This window comes from Apteryx rowi, unplaced genomic scaffold, assembly GCF_003343035.1.
Source record: "Apteryx rowi isolate R43461 unplaced genomic scaffold, aptRow1 scaffold_27, whole genome shotgun sequence".
NCBI classification, from domain to species: Eukaryota; Metazoa; Chordata; class Aves; order Apterygiformes; family Apterygidae; genus Apteryx; species Apteryx rowi.
In genome coordinates this window covers 4,273,567-4,291,733 of record NW_020449085.1, presented here as the reverse complement: position 1 = coordinate 4,291,733, position 18,167 = coordinate 4,273,567, and the positions used below count along the sequence as shown (strand labels likewise).

Genomic DNA, 18,167 nt, shown 5'->3' with positions numbered 1-18,167 from the left:
TAACCACAGCATTTCAGCAGGTCCTAGCAGCAGTGGGAGGTTTAACCCAGACAAGACTTTGGGACTAGCTTGACTTGTAGAATTTAAGTGTGCAGTAAGAAAAAGGCTGCAGCTGTTTAACAGCATAATACCCAGGGCAAATATTTAGGACAGTCAGATTCAGTTCACTGTTTCAAAAACCAGTTTGGATCTCTAAAATGCCACAAGGCAGAATTCTTTCAGAAGGCTCTTCACCCAAAACAGCCAAACTATCTTTAATGGACCTTATTGGCTGAAATAGAATTACCTGAACTTCATCAGCTTCTATTTTAACCCGCTACAGTAAAGAGCAAAATTTGTAAAGCCTTCAGCAGGAGGGAGAATAATTGTATAAAAGTAGAGGTCCAGAATGGTTCAAATTCAATGAAAACTCCATAGCATTTCACAGTTCGTGACGGAGAGAAAGGACCCCAATTCCCTCTCTCCTGGAAAGGTGACCGAGCCAATACCTAAAACATGTTGTACTCTATACAACAGTTTTACCTTTCCCAGTTCTAAGCTGCTTTTTTTCATCACCAGTCTTGGGCCACTTCTAAATTTACTCTTTCTCTCCCCTCCCATTCTCCGCTGTTCCTTTCATTCAGCTCTTCTGTTACTTTCCTCTATCTTTATTTCTCTCTACATTCCACCATTCTCTCCCCCTAGCCATGCCAAATACTGCCTGTTTCTTCATCATCTTTGATTCTCTTTTATTTTCCCTCTCCTTGTARGTTCTTCTTCCCAAACCGCACCATCCTGATGAATCCTAGTACATAATCAAATACAAAATTAATTCAGCTTAACAGGAGATTGCTGGCAAGCTGAAAAAATACATTCTYGTTTATTTTTATAGAAAATATTTTCATATATGGCTGATAAAAATGTGATGACTTGGCTAAATATAAAATGAGAACTGTTTCCAACTGTTTGCCTGCATCTATTCCTATGCAGCCCTTCTCTTTTATAAGCTACTTTCATCACTACTTATGATATAGCTTTAAAAACAGAAGAACAATGAATTCCTTTCACCCCATCTTGGTCTGCTGCATGGGTGTGTTTGTAGGGATCATAAAAATCTTTCACAGATCAACTGCACCCACGCATGCCTGGTCCTGAAATCTGCCACAGAAGCATGCAGCCTGAGAGGGAGAAAACTTTGAAAGGAGGAGGGATACAAGTGATGACAAGGACAAGAAGTTAGAGCATCAATTTCTTAAATTCTAACACAGATTTGATGTATGATTTTAAGGATTCAGTTTCTCTCTACTAAATTGCAACTAATATTTCTTCTTCCTCTGCAACCCTTCAGATTTTATTACCGTTTATACTATAAACACTCTTATTACTGTTTATACTAAAAACACTTTAATCCTCTGCTGAAAGAGCCACAGAAATGCTTACTAATAAACAACAGGGGAAAAAATCCTGTACTTTCTGATTCTGGATAAAGCATAATATTTGTTAATAAAGTGTAATAGTGGAAATTTGATAGCACAATATCTCTCTAATACTTTTAATTTAATAGAGCCTGTCAAAAGGACAAGTCAAGGATGACACAAACTCTCAGCTAACCCTTACAAACCCCAGTTCCAGACCCTTCTAGAATTATATGATGCAGGTGGTAAACCAAATTTGGGGAAACCTAAAAATAATGTTATTAATCACAGCTGCTAACAATTATCCTTGCTTATACAGCACGAGAGATGGAAGTAGATTTAAGAATCCACTTTGCAAATACTCTGATGCGCTGATCACCTCAGTTAAGAGATAAGGATTTTTCAATGGAAAGTGTTTCTTCTACAGACTTTCAAGCAGAAGATAAGCATGCTATGTCAGACTTCTGAAGCTTAAAGGTAAGACAAGATAGTTTTTAGACAGTAATGTTCTGTTCTTTATGACTATACAAATTAATTATTGCATTATGAGATTTCCCAAGTTAGTGTGGTATATAAGCTAGATTCAAGGGTGCCTATGTTAAGATCAAGTTGCTGCCCTTATTTTTCTAGTATAAAGGCTCACTACTTGTTCTCTCAGTTACATAAAGCCTGAGTAAACTGACCTCCTATAAGGAAATAGTTTGAGGTTCACCTTCCAATTGTGCAGTAGAAAACTTGCACAGGCCTGTAACTGCTGTTATTCTAAGCTTCTGTGCGAGGCTCTCTCTCAGTAAAACTCAGGAGACTCTGTCTCTAGCCTTCCCCTAATCTTACTATGCAAGATGAAAGGGATCTTGTAATAAATTACTCTCTTTGTGTTCTCTTCTCTTTGCAATTTTTTTTCTTCTCAGAGACAAGCTTTACCTCTAAAGAAATACAATTGTAAGAGCTTTGTATGAACTCTTTCAATTTAGTTAAAACTGTATTATATTCCAGTAACTTCATAGTAATCTGTAAGTGTTCTCTTGTTAACAACTGTTCTGGGCCGCACGGCTGATAAAACTGGATTGATTAAAAAGACTTTGCAAAGGCTGGGGTATCCTCTATGACAACTTTTTTGAAACAAAATCTTTTTTTATCAGATGTTCTGGCTCTCTTCTAACTGTGTTCAGTTATGGGGGAAAACTGGCATTCAGCTGGTTTCCATGACAGCAGCCAAAGTAAAACCAGACTGGCTATTTCAAAGGTCACTTGTTGAAAGACGCTGATTGGGAACGGTTGAGTTGGCAATGTGGTTATGGGAGAGTGAAGAACAGAGAACTGCAAGAAGCATAGGTTATCAAAACCAAGGAGAAATGTGCTGAGGGAGTGCTCTGAGAGCATAGGAGCTGTCATATGTAACAGGAAGAGGCTGTAAATCTGCAATGGTTAATAATCAGAGGGGCTACCAAGTGGTCTTGCAATGTGTTAACAGTATTATGTGAATATAAACTCCTGCAAAAAGTACTCTAATCCAAAAATAAGACAGGACATAGGAGGCTGACTTGTCTACMCAAATGCAGAGAGTAAGTCAAAACAGTAATATTAACAATGTCCTAATGAATTTTGCTTGTTCTCCTTAGGATCTGGCAAGGTTTGAGCTGGGTATCTAAGAGCCTACCAATAACCTTCTGTAAATAAGTGAATGTTCGAGTGTAAACAATATTCTTCTGTAATACTGTACTAAGAGTCTGTTGCAGTTTTCTAACTTCCACTGTTTCAATGGTATAGCTAATGCAAGGAAATTCTCCTGGTGGAGATGCTGGGTAATGTAAGCGTACCAATTGCCTGCCTTAAAAAAGCTACAGCAACAAATAGATTAGTTGGTTGTCTTAATCCCAATAACTGTTTACATATTTTCATTTGAAGCCCTAAAATGCTTGCAAAATTGAGCTGTGGCACTTCCTGTCTAGCACTGACATTCTCATGCTCCTGAAAACAGTAGCCTGGATCATCCTGGATACATCAATCAGCCCTTGGATTTCTTATAACTGTTAGTTACTTACATGGGAATTGTTTATGGAATTTGGTTCTTTTTAAAGTCTTTCCTTTCAAACCAGGAGCTATAAAGGAATTGGGAGCTAATGACACTCACATGGTTTGGCTGCCAGTACAATTTCACAAAACAGTTTTTGATTTCTAATCACTCCAGCAATTTGCTTCTACTTCTCCATCCTTAGACTAATGCTTTAAAATGTTAACTCTAAAGCCAGGTATACTGTAAAAATCTCAGAAATGGGTGCGTTAAATTATTTTTATATATATAATTTTTTTTATACAAAGCAACTCTAAGTAGTAGCTTAGAAAAGATATTTAGAAAACTACAAGCCAGGAACTAAAATATTACAGGCAACAAGTTGAGAAATCCACATTAATTATGCTGAATAACCACACAAACCTTATGGATAATTCATTGCATAGTTTTATATTCAAATAATTAGTACATGATTACCAGAAGAAATTTCTACTTGATTGAATAGCTTCAGCACTCTGAAGCACTTTTACCTGCAAAGGAAGTAGAATGTTCCAATTGCAAGAACTCCTAGAAGAACAACTGAAGCCAAGAAAACTGCAAACAGGTCACCTTTTGTTTGGGATTTGATGCTGGGCAGCAAAACTTCCTCACAACGGGCTCCTGTGTAATTTTCAATACACCTGGGAAACCAAGGTTTATATGGATTAGACTGTACCTTGTCATCTAATATGAAAAGCATAAGGCTTCTTTTGGTTTTAAGTGGGGAGAGGAGAACTTCTTGTGATGGCATAATTCAAATTTGTATTTGCTTCACAACAAGCTTTCTTATGGAATTTCCACTTGCATCATATTTCTGGAGCAAAGGGCATTGGGCATGTTCCTATTTAACATATAAAAGCATGGATCAGAATATGAAATTAAACTATCTTCTTAATATAGTCACTGGATTAGCAATGTACATGATGTATTTCACAATTAAATCTGTCTCCTCCATAGGATTTTTAATTAAATCCACCTTTTTGGTGTTAGCTGCCTCATCACACTGGCTCTCATCTCAGACACAGGAGTCATGCTTTCTTTTCCCTCCTTTCCTGTAGCTCTTCACCTTTCCTCATAAAGAGCTAGTACTGTCAGTTATAATAGATCAAGGAAATAGGAATTCATTGACACATGGTGCCCATAAAAACACTTAACAAATTGCAAAGGCAGTTATGCTGGTAGCTTATGTGGTGAAATAACTCATTCCAAAGCATATCATATGCTGGTGAAAGGCCTTGTCTAGACAGACCTAGCTAAAAGGCTTCCCTACTGTGCCCATCTTRGGTATCAAGCTTCTAAAAGCTTCTCCTAAAGGAAGGATTCACACTGCATCAGATGTGGAGGAAGCAAAAATTCCGACTGCATTAAGTATTGTAGGCAGTGGGGAAAAAAATGTCTTGGACACATGTACCTAGTGAGGTGTTTGCATATACTGCTGCATACAGACATACAGCAGCTAAGTCTGCAAGAAGCAACAACAGAAGCTAATAAGAATCCTAGAGTTTCCAGAACAACCTACTGACAAAGCAGTTTGAATCAGCAAACTAAGTTGTTGGTGAGATTCATCCAGTGCAGACTGAAGCAGTGTGTGACTAGTAGCCTGATGTCTATAACTGAATACCAACAGAAGTAAAACCAGAGGCACAAAGCACAATGTGACCATGGTCTAGAGATAAATGTTGATGGTGTGTGTTTTCTTTAAAAAAAAAAAAATAATTTTAACTCAAAAAAAAAAAAAAAATTTGCTTGTATGATCTGGATTAGCCATTGCCAGAGCTACTCTTGGAGATGAGACTATAAACAATCTACCTAAAGCAATAAGGTACTGTGAAAAATGTTTCCAAGTTTGTAGGTTGAAAGAGAGCCCTCAGGATGAGATGGCATCCTGCTTAAAGAAAGACATTCAGATAATGATGCCTAAACTTAGTTCAGGAGTTGAAAGTGAGAGACAAGGAAGATCCGTTACTGCTTGTCATTAAGGGAGGAAGAGGAAAAATAATTACACCAAGAAGGCCTTGTATGTTGAATGTATAGCCTGAGTCAAGCAAAAGGGTTTGTTGTGCATAAGTTAAGCACATCTACAGTGGAAACACTGGATGCATATATCAGTGTTGTCATAGAATGTGGGCTGTTGTTTTACAAAGCTTTCAACTTGGATGTATCTTACAGAGAATGAACTACCTTTTCCCTGAAGGAGATTCTGATTTGCCTTGAGCCCTCTGACAAAGCCAGGTTGTGTAGTAAATTGATTAGTTCTGGTGGCTGCAGTGATGGCCCCAACAGTTCAAGGGCAAACCTTGGAGCATGTGAGAAAATAGGGCCTAAAACTGCGTGTTGTGCTATGTAAAGTCCTCATTAAATGGTAGCTATTAATTGGAATTCAAACTGAGAAATGGAGAAAGCTGCTTTGTATCTTATTTTGAGAATGACTACTGAACAACAAAAGCACCATTTTACGGATGTGATTAGTGAAGGATGTCAATATTGGGGATAAACAGAATAAATAATCACTTTTAATATGAGATCTCATTTCTCTGTACCGAACTTGCAAACACTTCCTCTGTTCCATGTTCTATATTCAGACCTCCTAAGAAGATTTTAAACCAGCAATCTGGTCTTGGACCTGGCTATCTGGGGACAGGGACAGATCATAGACTTTTCTTTCCTGCATACACAAGCATTTGTAACTTATTTTAGCATGGTAGGCAATAATACCATTTAATACCAATATTCACTTAAAGGTCAAAGAGTTTCACATTAAAAATCCACTATCTATCTTGATTGTTCTGTCAAGGAACAAACCATTTAGATACTAATCAAAGTATCAAAATATTTTCTTTGGAACCAGTGTCTTAGACAGATAAAGGRTTTTATATGGGGTATAAGAAGTGAAAAGGTATAGAAAGATCTGTCTCTTTCTCTGTTGTACTATTGCATAAATACTGTGTTTTATTTCCATTGCATATATTCAATTGAAGCACATCCATGAAAGAAACAGAATTTGGATTCTTAAGCATAGATACCTGGTGATGATGCTCTTATCTCTATATGGCTAAATTATACTATCCAGTCAATGTGTTTGCATTTGATCACTCTTGCTTTCAACTGAATGTAGGCTTGTGAAGGGAGAACTGATTTCTGGARTTATGCAAGTAATTCCTCAGTAATGCATTTACAAAAAACTTGACTAGTAGACTAAAGTAGACTTAAAATTCATCTTAGACTTGCTGATTATCTCTTCCACGTTCTTGTTCTCTCATTTGAATTCTGATCCATTTTAATGGGCCATTCATAAGGAATCAGTGTAAAATCTCAACTATGACAGATTACATGAGGGAGAAAAAACCCAAATTCTGCTTTTAATGAGACCAGTAGTTCAAATGATACCAATATACATTCTACAAACATGCCAGTGAAACTTGAGACTTAATTTGTTCTTTACATGTTATACCTCAATGTAGAGTCAGTTTCCATTCAGGGCTGGATTTATTTGTAAAGTGGAGGGGTTAAAGAGCATGTAGCTCCCTTAGAAAGTCACAGCGTAGCATTTCTTCCAGTCAGGTAGGGTACCTACCAGACACTAGTCCTAGGCTTACCTTACTATAGAAAAGACTTGTATCCTACACTGTACTCTGTGGACCTAGACCTGAATTCATCACAATAAATATGGTCCTTTACTATTAAAAAAAAATAAATGGCTTAGTAATTCATGTTGAATCAAAAATATGTAGGTAGAAGCTAAACTAATCTTCATTTGTTTTATATTTTTCACTCATTCTGATAAGTTCTCTTAAGGAATTTACTGCATCGCAGCAAATGGAGGGCATTTCATCCAACCACTGCATTTCCCATGTATCTTTAAGTATGTAAATTTGTTTCCATCTATTTGTATTAGTAAAGATCTTGCTCCTTCTTRCTATTTCTGGCACTAGAGTCATAAGTCTGTGACATAAGCAATTTCAGGCTCCAGCTGAGGAAAATGGCCTGAACTCTGTAACATAAAGTTCTCAACTGCTATTGGCAGCTGCAAGGTATGATTTCAGGTCAGGGACAACAAGCACATGGGGAGGAACTGTCAAAGGAAAGATCTCTAGCATAGCTAAACCAGACCAATGGATCACTGTGAGCATACTACCATGCATGCCTGATACGTCTCCCAGAACCACTTTCTGTAGCCTATGGATTATTGTATTGGTACTACTGGTCTAAACTACTGCACAGAGAATTGCCATTTCTCTTAATTCCTTGCCTTTGAAAATAAGATAGAGGATTTGGACAATTTGTTGGAAAACCTGGATATAATTATCACCACATATTAAAGCTGTGTTACTGATTGAACTTCCTATTAAGGACAACATGAGACTTCTCAGAGTTGCTACATCTGACTGCTGGGAGAAGGAAGGGTAGGCAGACTGTGCTCTGATTGCTTGAGATAATGTTTCAGATATTAACTGTAAGTATAGTGGCATTTCAGTGGCCTATGTCTGAAATACCTGTAGACTATTTTAAGAATAGAAATGTAGTTTGAGTGGTGCATTGTTCTCTAGCAAGTAAGAGAGAAATGCTTTACAGAGCTGAATAGAAAAACAGGAATAGAAAATGGAATATAAATTTCATACAAGTATTCTTGAATACCAATCAAAACTGGAGAATGAGAGGCTAAAATGATAGGAGAAGGAAGAAATAAATAGGTTTTGGCATCAAACTAAAGCATATGGAAAAGTTCTAGAGAGTGAGTGTAAGGAGAAGGAAGTCAGTGGGCTAAAGGAAAAGTGAAGCAGCAGCAGGAGGAGGAAGAGACAGCCTTCCTAAGCAGAAGAGTTGCATAGCCAGGATTAAGGTTAAAAAGCTAGCGTTGGAGAACTACTGTGATACTGTAGGCTGAGCTGTCATGGAAGCAATACTTCTGTTCTGTTACAGACCATGGAAAAAATTGAGAATGTGATGAACAGTAAAGTAAAAAGGTCACTGAGATTTTAGCCACTTTCTAATAAAAGTAAAACAGAACCAGAGCCTTCAAAAGGCAAAGGAGCCAGAAAGCCTGGGATTTGTGAGGGGAAAACTATGGCCAATATGAATATAAAGCTACAGCAGAAGAAAAAGATCTATGCTAAAAATGCACACATGACTTCAGCTGACAATGTTTCTAGCATGAACCCATTAATTTTTCCTGGATGCAATCTAAACAAATTCTTAAAATGTTTGTGGGTTTTTTTGTTTTTGGTTTTTTTTGACTTGCCACTCCACAGTAACTGGCTAACAGGGTGCAACGGAATTGACTAGGGATTACACAGCTACTGGTCCATAATGTCTCTAGGATGAACTATTGACACCCTCACTGAAAGGGGTTCCACACTATGTAGAAAATACCATCATATAACTTTAAAATGATGGTGGCTTTCCTAGAAACAGGAAAATCGAGGTCAGGTATCCCTTGGTTTCATTAACTTCTATAAACAAAATTATGGCTAATGTGATTCTACCAATAGGGTCTGCTGTTGTACAGTCAGGGCAATTCTGAAAATGGAAATGTTCAAATACTAGTTTGCACAAGTTCTTATGTAGTCATTAGTGCAGCTGTACAAAACAGGTGAAGGGCTATACTAAATATAAAAGCAACAAATGTCTTCAGACAGTCAAGAGAGGGAAGGGTTTCTACTGAAGTGCTTTACTGAAATGGGTTGGAAAGAAGACTTTAAGAATAAGCAGGAGCACTCAACCATAAGATCTGTTTGTCCTGTTGCATCAACAGACCTCTAGTAATTTCAGTAGTGTCACACACACAGTGACTGAGGCAAGACAGAAAACCAGCCTCCCATAAGCGTGTGGGCTACGAACATAATCCACACTGAGTGTCTATCTAGTGTCTCCTAGAGGTAGTTAGGCTTGCTATTAAAGGCTTTAAAAGTTGGTAGCAACTCATATTTGTAACAGATGCCTAAAAGTGGAACACAACTTAAGCATGACATGCTCACAGCTGTTCAATATGGCAGGCAAATGTGCCTTGCATTTCAAATGAATGTCTGCAAAAGACAGAGAAGCCTGTTTCTAAGCTATACTAAGAGGGAATTACACTAATCAAGTCTTGTGGTCACTAGGCCAGGTGTTGCTGTTGCACATGCTGTTTCAGCACATGCTGTCTGCTGGCTTTAAATAATCCTACCATGTGGCATTGCAAACTTGATTTTAAAAGGGGGGGGATTCTTTCCCCTTCTGAGAAATTAGAATTTCTAATTCCATCAGAGCTGGAAGACAACAGGCTTCAAATGTTTGAGTAAAGCTGTGAGGCTGGAAACTCATTTTGGATGGCATCCAGATTTCTGTTCTTCTACATACATGCAGGCACAGACGTGTGTGCACGTACAAGAATTGTGTGTGTAAATAGACCCATGCACATGTTTTTAGGGCTGGGTCACCTCATGTGACACAAGGTCATATACAAACTCAAGACAGGAGCTGTGCTATAGAGGAAACACAGATATAATGAATATATGTAAAGAAATCCACAGAATCTTTCAACATAGGGCATTTTATATTGATGCTGACATAGAATATTAATCAATACAAGGTGGAAGGAAATAAATTGCATCTGATAAGATGCCAGGGTTTGACCAGTGGGCCTGAAATTATACTGATCCTCTATGATCTGATCAGTAACTAAAACATAAGCATATTAGCCCGCCAATAAAACAAGGCATTACTGCAGTCTGTATGCAGCCACAGTTTATGAGACAGTGCAAATGATCCACTGCTTATCTGATATATGGTAAGAAGAGAAGACTTAATTTTCTTCTGGACTCTGAGGTGTGTGTCACAAGCAAATACGATCTGATAGACTTTAAAATTGGAACTAGATTTGATTCAAATATGCACATGGAATCTTATTTCTTAGTGTTACATAATAAGACTCTTGACTTTAGTTTTTCTTGGGTCAGGAAAAACCTGGATGCTTCTTGGTGGAAAAAGATGGCATGTAAATACAAAGCTTGGGGGGTGTGTGGGGGGGRAGAGGTTATCTGATTGTCAATTCAATTCAGGTCACATATCTGATTGATAGCTTAAAAATTGCCATAATCCTCAGTGTGTAGCAGGCTCTTAAATGTTGGCTGAATCCAGTCACTATAAACACATCCTATAAGTATGAAAAATATTAACTAAGGTTTTAAAATTTTAAAAAGCAATGACAGTTCTGATTGGAAGCCTTAAGGGGCTTTAAAAGTTTTGTGTCCAGAGAATTTTTGAAACTGCTACTTTGAATCTGCATTCATATCCATAGTGAGTAAAATAAAACTCTTACTCATGCTACTACTGGAGTGGAGTTGAGGGAATGGGTTATTTTTACCCTAGAACTCCCTTAGCTAAGTATTTATATGGCATGACTTACTATAATATCTGGTAATGTTATTCAATCCTTATTTGTCCTTGTAAGGTTCATTAAATACTTTTCAAACACAAATAGATAACATTGTATTTTCTATCTTTATGCCTCATTAAAAATAAATCTTAATATCGATATTTATGGCTGTATCTTAGGTATGCATTCTTACTCCTGCTTGTGCCTTTCAAGCTAAGGCTAAAACTGAAAAATACTAACTGGATACTTCATGTTTTCCAAGAGCCTGGGGTACTCAACAAGCATAGTTTCAGAGGTGGAGAAAGAGGAATAGCCCAGATGAATGCTAAGCCCTCCACTGGCTACTTGCACTGTGTGCATTGGAAGATTTACAGCACAGAGTATAATCCCTCTTTGAAAAAGCCATTTGAAAAAAAGAAAGAAGGACCCATCTTGGAGAAACAGCCAGACAAGGATTGGGGGGAGAGAGAGAGAAGGGATTTACATAGGATTCATAGGATTAGTATAAGAAAGGTGGAGGAAAGACTGAATGCAGTAGGAACAAAGTCAGGGAAAGTAGAAATACCCTTTAATTGTACATAGGAATTTCATGGAGACRGTTTCTAAGTCCTGCCTTTTTCCTTGCAGTACTTAACCAGAATACAACCTGAACCCACTGCTCTTTGCAGAATATAATCTCTTCCTCAAAAGGAAGAGCATTCACTGTTAACTTCTGCATGTACTGGCCTCAGAAGAGGAGATGTGTTTGTGTGGTTCTGTACCTGAATGAGCAATCATGCCAAGCTCTGGTGTCTACAAACTGAAAAATCCTCTTCAGAAAGCTAAGGTGACTGTATAAACTAGTAAGAATGAAATACTTCTGAAGTTCTGCAAAACAGAGGTAGTCTATTTAACTTTCTTCCCTCACCAAAGAGACTGTTCAACCATTCTGGGTACACTGGCTGTACTAGAATACCCATTCACCAAATCTTGATCGAGGCAGGATCAACAGATATTATCTGTATTCTTTATCTTGTCTGCAATCCAAAAGAAGCTACTTGCTTGGTTCAGCAGGGAATGTTACTGGTAAAGACTGACCAGAAACTGAGGTGCTGAAGTAGGCAGAGTCTCAGATTAAGCTCTGGTATAGGTTTTTTGTCCTCATACCCCTGGTTTGTTTTTCTGTATAACTTCTCATGATTTTGGTTCCCCTTTCATGGAGACTTGGACCAGAATATCAAAACCTACTTTTCTAACTGATGAAGGTTTTCTAGAAACTTGCTGCTCCTGAAAAATCCATCTTCATATGAAAGTATGGTATATTTATCAGGAAAAATTTGTGGATAAATAGCTTAAAGGAAGCTGTCTATATCCAGCAGACTTCCACAACTCCTAGAGTGACTGTGCCATACTGTCTTACATTTGGGTGCATCTAGCCTTGTGGCTTGCAAAAAAGATATAGTTGGAGCTGAGGTAGCAATTTCTAATGGACTACCCAGTACAAGTGTTTCCAGCTCCAGAATGTGAGCTATAGCCTGTGTTTCCATCCTTCTTGAGATGTAGGCCCCTTATTACAGGGAAAGGCTATCAATACTGGTGTGAGGAAAGAAAGACAGCACTCCACTTTGGTTTGTAAAGCAGGGGCATCTCCAGTGTCAGGACATACAATGAACACGGGGTTGGGGTAGAGAGCATCAGCCAGGAAAGGGACAAACTGTTGTGAATGCTGCTTTGATACAGTGCTGTGTGTATATATGAAAATACAGGAGTGTAGCTTTTTAACCAATGCAGATTAACTTGGCTCTTCTGAACCATGTGTATATGAAACCTTAACTCCTGTTCAGGAAACAAATACAGTAGGTCCTTGCCATTCCTTCTTCTAGCTTTCCTAACAAGAAAGCCAGGCCCTACCTGCCACTAGTGCCTCCTCAGATAAGGCTTTACAGGGAACTTGTACTCTGGTATATCTAAGATACCAGGTTACCACATTCTGCTGGTTGGCCTCTCTTATCCCTTCATCCTCTCTCTTGTTTTCACCCACCTAAGATCCCCCTTGTACCCTCAGATAACAGTTCAGATAGATACTTTCTAATGGAAAGAACCACTGACTGAAAAATACCCTTCTGACTTTCTTTAGCTATTATATGCTCAGGCTTCATTTGCACATAGGTTTACTAGTTACTACTTTATTGTGCATGTTAGAGGTGTTTCAGCTCAGTCTTAAATTGCAAAGATATCTGCATGAGCATTTCTGGAAAAACCTACAAAGTACTGCATACTTAGGCTATTTGGGAACAACCATATATCAGCTTAAAAACCAATCCTGGGACACATAATAATCATATCACACTTGTGCTCCAGGATCTTAAATGTTGACTGTGTATTGAGAAACTGCCACTTATTGGCTTCTGGTGCTACTGCTGTTTTTTTTATTCAAATTTTGAACTTTATTTCTGGTATCAAATTTAAGAAATCACCTAGCTTTATCCCCAACATCTATTTCCCAAGCTCTGTATCAGTTTCTATAATAGGCAACCTTAAAATATTCTCATGGCTTGTAAAATCAGGGCTGACAGTACATTTTAGAGTAAGCATTATCTCTGTTCAGCTTTGAAAATGTTGAGTGCAAAAAAAAAAAAAAAGGCCACCCAAAACTTCTCTGAAATACAGAAAGAAGGTGCTCTCAAAAATCTGTCTTGTGTAAGACAAAAACAGAAATATCAGAACTTCCCCTCAGATAACAAAATCTAACTTAATTCTGCACTCCAGTAGCTAATGATTATGAGACAGCTGTACRTTGGATACTGAGACAAACATCTTTCAGCCTTGTGTTTTATGATACACCTGAGGCACTGATTTTACATCTTTCTCTGTTCTGCTGCATGTTTATTTATCTAGGACATTTGAACATTCCGGTGTTTGAAGCTCACCTTGGATATGGTGACAGGTGCACCTTTTGCTGCTGAGGACATTAACTCAGTATTAGAAAAGGAACAGGGGAAGATGGCAGCTGAGCAGCTTCATGCTTTAACATACCTCAGGTGTATTTTAAATCTGCTAAAAAGGTAATCTGCAGAAATGGTCAACAAATTCTGTTTCTATTAAATCTCTATCATACATTCAGTTCTGAAGGGTAAAAATAACTGTGAAATGTCCAAAAGCAAACAGTGACTCCTGATACGGTAGCATGCTACAAAAAATATATTTCTAAAGAATAATGCAATTTCCCTATTTCTTAAGTTACTTCTGATGATGTTGCATGAGCTACTCTGCACTATGTTCAGCACAACACCTTTAAACATGTGTTTTAAGGTTGTGTGTGTGTGTGTGTGTTTGTCTTTTTGTTTTGTTTTTTTTCAGCTTTACTAGTCTATTCTTGTCCCATTTCAATGCTGTAATTCCAATGATTCAGCCTTTGATTCTAAAATTCTGACCCAATTTTTCTGTTGGCTGGAAGTGATCATTTGAGCAAYGCTTGGAAGCTTTAGGTGGGATCCAGCAGTAACCTGTACTTAAAAACTTTGAGCGAGTGTGTGATGACGATGCCAGTCTTAAGGAAGTTTTAAAGCACCAAATATTTTTCTTAATTCTGTTGAATAATGATGCATTTTTTTCTGTTGTTTCTATTCACATCACTGCTGATTACTAAGATATCTGTGTGTAAACAAAACCTTTCTCATCTATAATTAGCCGCCTTCTCTGACTGATTAAGGGACATGCTTAGAATGAGGACATTCTTAAATAGAAGGCTTCTATTTAAATCCATATAACTTCATAATCAAACATTAGATACACAAGAGAAATACTTGATAATTTAAATGCAATAAGATTGCCTGAGTATAACAGAGATGCTCTTAAGATGTTACTTTTCTGCTTCAGCAGATTATAAAATCCTCTAGCACCTGAATTATAAGTGACTTCATTTAGAACTCTTCTTAAAGTGGAAATTGTCTATGCTTACTAGCTTGTGTTGCTAAAGAATGAATGTCCTCAGTATTTGTTACTTTATATTTACAGCTATTGCATCAAATATATAGTTTCTAAGTACCTTTTCTCAATCAGTACTAGTATGTGTAATGAGGAAGGTATAACTGAAGCTATTCGGTCTAAACATTCTATTTTCTAGCAAATATTTCAATATCAAGAAGGAACTCCTGCTTAAAAAAACCTGCACTTTTCAATATGTTTTACTCTGTGCATGTGTGTAGTTTTCATTTTACATCATGTAAAGTATTTGAGGTCTCATACAGGTAAAAGTTTGTACCTGGGGTACAAGTTTGAGCTCTAGTAGTTAGAACAAATCATTATAATCAAGCATTCCTGAGTTTTGTCCTCTTCTCTGGATACGATTCTTTTTATGACATCAGACAACACACTTCATGACAGTGATGTGCTGTGTATATCTTTAAATGAGCATTTACCACAAAACTCTCTTTTCTCCCCTCATCAGCTGTATGAGTTTACATGCTTGAGTTCACAAGCTTAGATTGAGCTGTCCCAAATAAACCAAAAGAAAGATCTRCTTGAATTGGGAGTTTCTTAAAAGATTGTTTTCCTCTTCAACTGTTTCATCCTATTACCATAAGTTATAGCTCAAGGTTGAAAGATATTACAAGAAAATAAAAAAGGCAACAGAAGTTGCCAAGGGAATAGAAAGGTGGTATCCTTAAATGTATGTAATAGATTTCGGAATGCCTTTTAGTATATTAAGTAAATCCATTACATTAACCATAACTTATCTTGATGAATAATTCCAAATTAGTAAATGCAAAACCAAGAAAAATGAGAACTTAATCAGGTATCTTATGTCTTTGTATATAATAGAATAAAAGGATAGGGTTGTATTCATGCATGAAAGGGATCCACATGCAAAAGACAGGAAGTATTTCTTTATCCACAGTGTGCTACATGGGCTCCAAAAGGGAAAATGGTCCCATAAACTAATGGTGTAAGAAGTATCTGCATAGGCTGCCTTCATATTTCTTTAGCAAGTAGTCCGGGGTGTCACTTTTAAAAGCTGCCCTCTGAGTGTTTCAGTGAGATTCAGAGGACACAGTAAGTCTTGAATTATGTGTGTCATCTCCCCTGCTCCCACCAAGAAAAGATTATATTCCTTTTTGTGCCTTCTCATTTTGTTCAGGTCATGCCATTTTTGTGTTTAAAAAAATTTTTTTGCAATATAATTCACCTAAAAGAAAAACGGGGAATGTACTTTGCCTTCCTGAATGCCTCTGCTACAGTCTGTTCTCCATGAGGCAAAGGGTATTTTGTTCCTTTCTGTACTGTAATGAGGGGAGGAAATATGGCTCTAAATATAGATATCATCCTGAATGCATACATAACTGAGTACAGTCACATCTGTCAAACAGCCACTTTTACCCAAGTATATGTTTGTTTTTCTAATATTGCCATCTCTCTGTGAGCTAGATTATTAATCTTAGCAAGAATTAATGAATTTGGGACAGCCATAGGTAATATGCATTTCTTCATATAATATTCTAACAGTAATTTCTTGAGCAAAATGGAGAAATAGTCTTTAAACAGCTCCTGTTGCATGTTTAAACACAAATTCTAGTTTTGCTGACCTGCAGAATGGACTGGATACAGTAGGAATCATATAACAAATTCCTCCATTTAGACAAAAAGATCCATAACTGGTGCCACAGAGTTCTTCATGATCTAAAAAATAAAACCAAAACAAACAGAGAAAAACAGACTTACATACTTCCGTGAATAAAAGGAAATCTTAAATTATACTCTTTTTTGGGGGGAGGGGAAGGAGGAAGGGTGCTTTCTAAAAACCCTATAAACAAGTAAGGAATCACTCTTGCCTTCCAGGCCAGCAGCATATAGCACTGTCTGTCTTACAGAATTGTTTTATATGCCTGTATAAAAAAAGACTGCAAATGTATCACCATACCAAATATCAAGCACCAAAATTATATGAATAAATGTAAACAATTTCTTTTGCAATGAGAGGAACTTTTGAATTCTCCACTACATTATTTCTTTCGTGACCACAGACCATACTGAGTACAGTGATTCACATGCTTACCTCTACGAAGTCTGGCTTGTACTGTTCCCGTGGCACAAACTGTCTTTAGCTTAGCTAGCTTCTGTGAGAGAATCAGAGTCAGTATAGATAATCCCACAATACTTCCAGCTGTGGACCAGGGCATTCTGAGAGTGCTTTAGGCCGTATCAAGAACAGGATAATTGCCCAATTGGGTGCTACCAGTTTTGTCCCAATCGGCTGAGAACCTAGCCTGTTAAGTGTCACTGATGCAGAAAACTGCCTGTTACAATGTAATTTCCAACAAGTTTTTTTTTTTTAATATGCTTCTTCTATGAATTGTTAATGTTAAACCCAATAAGGCATTCTAATAAAACATCCAGTCCAGGATACTGATGTTGGCATTCATAAAGCAATTGTTCATTTTATGCTTAAATGGCATATCTAAATGCAAAATTTCACTATCTTAGAAAGCAGTCTAAATTTGGAAGTTGGACTGCATATATTCATGGTATGTTTAATATGTCAGTAACTTTTTTGTTTTTTTTTTTTAATATATATATTCAATCTTATTAAACCACTACCTCAGTCAAAAGAAAAGTAGAACAGTCTTCTGACATCACAAGCCTGAGAATTGTGTTACCTCACACCTTAGGTGTTGTTTATGCTGTTATTTCTTCCAGAAGTTCTGAAAATAAGAATTCAGCTGTCTCACTACTTATGTATAGAAGATGTGTTCTGTACAAAATAGTGTTTAAAAGAAATTAAGAATTTCACTTTTTTTATTTGTTCTTCAGGAAACAGAGTTGGTGTTCCCCTTTAGTCTTAAAGATAACGTGAGGAAGTGTGGCTATAAGACATCCTACATGAGAGGGAGCTTCTCTAGGCTCTGTGCRTAAAGTAGGCATGACACTTTTAAGAGTACTTGGAAAGTTTAGCTACTCTTAACCCCGTGCAACAGATGTGTTGTGCATCCTGTTATCAACTGGATCATCCCTAGTCATTCCACTCTCCCAGTCTTTTCATACATTCTTGCATTTCCACAATGGCATGTTGACACAGGAGTGTCAATTCTATCACTTTAAGACCAAGGCAGCTATACCGAGAGTTCAACAGGAATTCAGTTTCATGTCCATGTTATCAAAGTGCTAGGATTCAAAAGGTAATTGGACATCTTTGCACATGTGCAGTTACATTAAGGGAGCTAGAGAGTGGAATTAAGGCTGGAAAGACTGCTCATATTTGACCTTGGTGTACTGGCACAGGATGTGGCACAACAGAAAACTGTTCAGCCCTATCCTGTTAAAAGTTAAATGGAAATTTATTTTAACTCTTAAAGCTTTATGTGCTTGCCTACTGTCAAATCATTTACTG

At 37.3% G+C, this 18,167-nt stretch overlaps 1 protein-coding gene across 1 annotated transcript; it reads right to left on the bottom strand.

Annotated features, from left to right (window-relative positions):
• Nucleotides 1–440: 440 nt before the first annotated feature.
• NRG4 (neuregulin 4) lies at nucleotides 441–16,959 on the bottom strand. Its single transcript, XM_026068377.1, has 3 exons — nucleotides 16,836–16,959; nucleotides 16,366–16,525; nucleotides 441–4,088 (listed from the first exon to the last, which is right to left on the bottom strand). The coding sequence occupies exons 1-3, from the start codon at nucleotides 16,957–16,959 to the stop codon at nucleotides 3,935–3,937; spliced, it is 438 nt and encodes a 145-aa protein (XP_025924162.1). The 3' UTR covers nucleotides 441–3,934.
• Nucleotides 16,960–18,167: the final 1,208 nt, after the last annotated feature.

Excerpts from the sequence above, each read along its gene's own strand:
- NRG4 (XM_026068377.1), bottom strand. The coding sequence starts at position 16,959 with ATGCCCTGGTCCACAGCTGGAAGTATTGTGGGATTATCTATACTGACT. Across the intron at positions 16,526-16,835 it reads ACAAGCCAGACTTCGTAGAG|ATTTCCTTTTATTCACGGAA; the intron begins GTAAGCATGTGA and ends GTATAATTTAAG. Across the intron at positions 4,089-16,365 it reads GTATCCAGTCCATTCTGCAG|GTGTATTGAAAATTACACAG; the intron begins GTCAGCAAAACT and ends TTGGTTTCCCAG.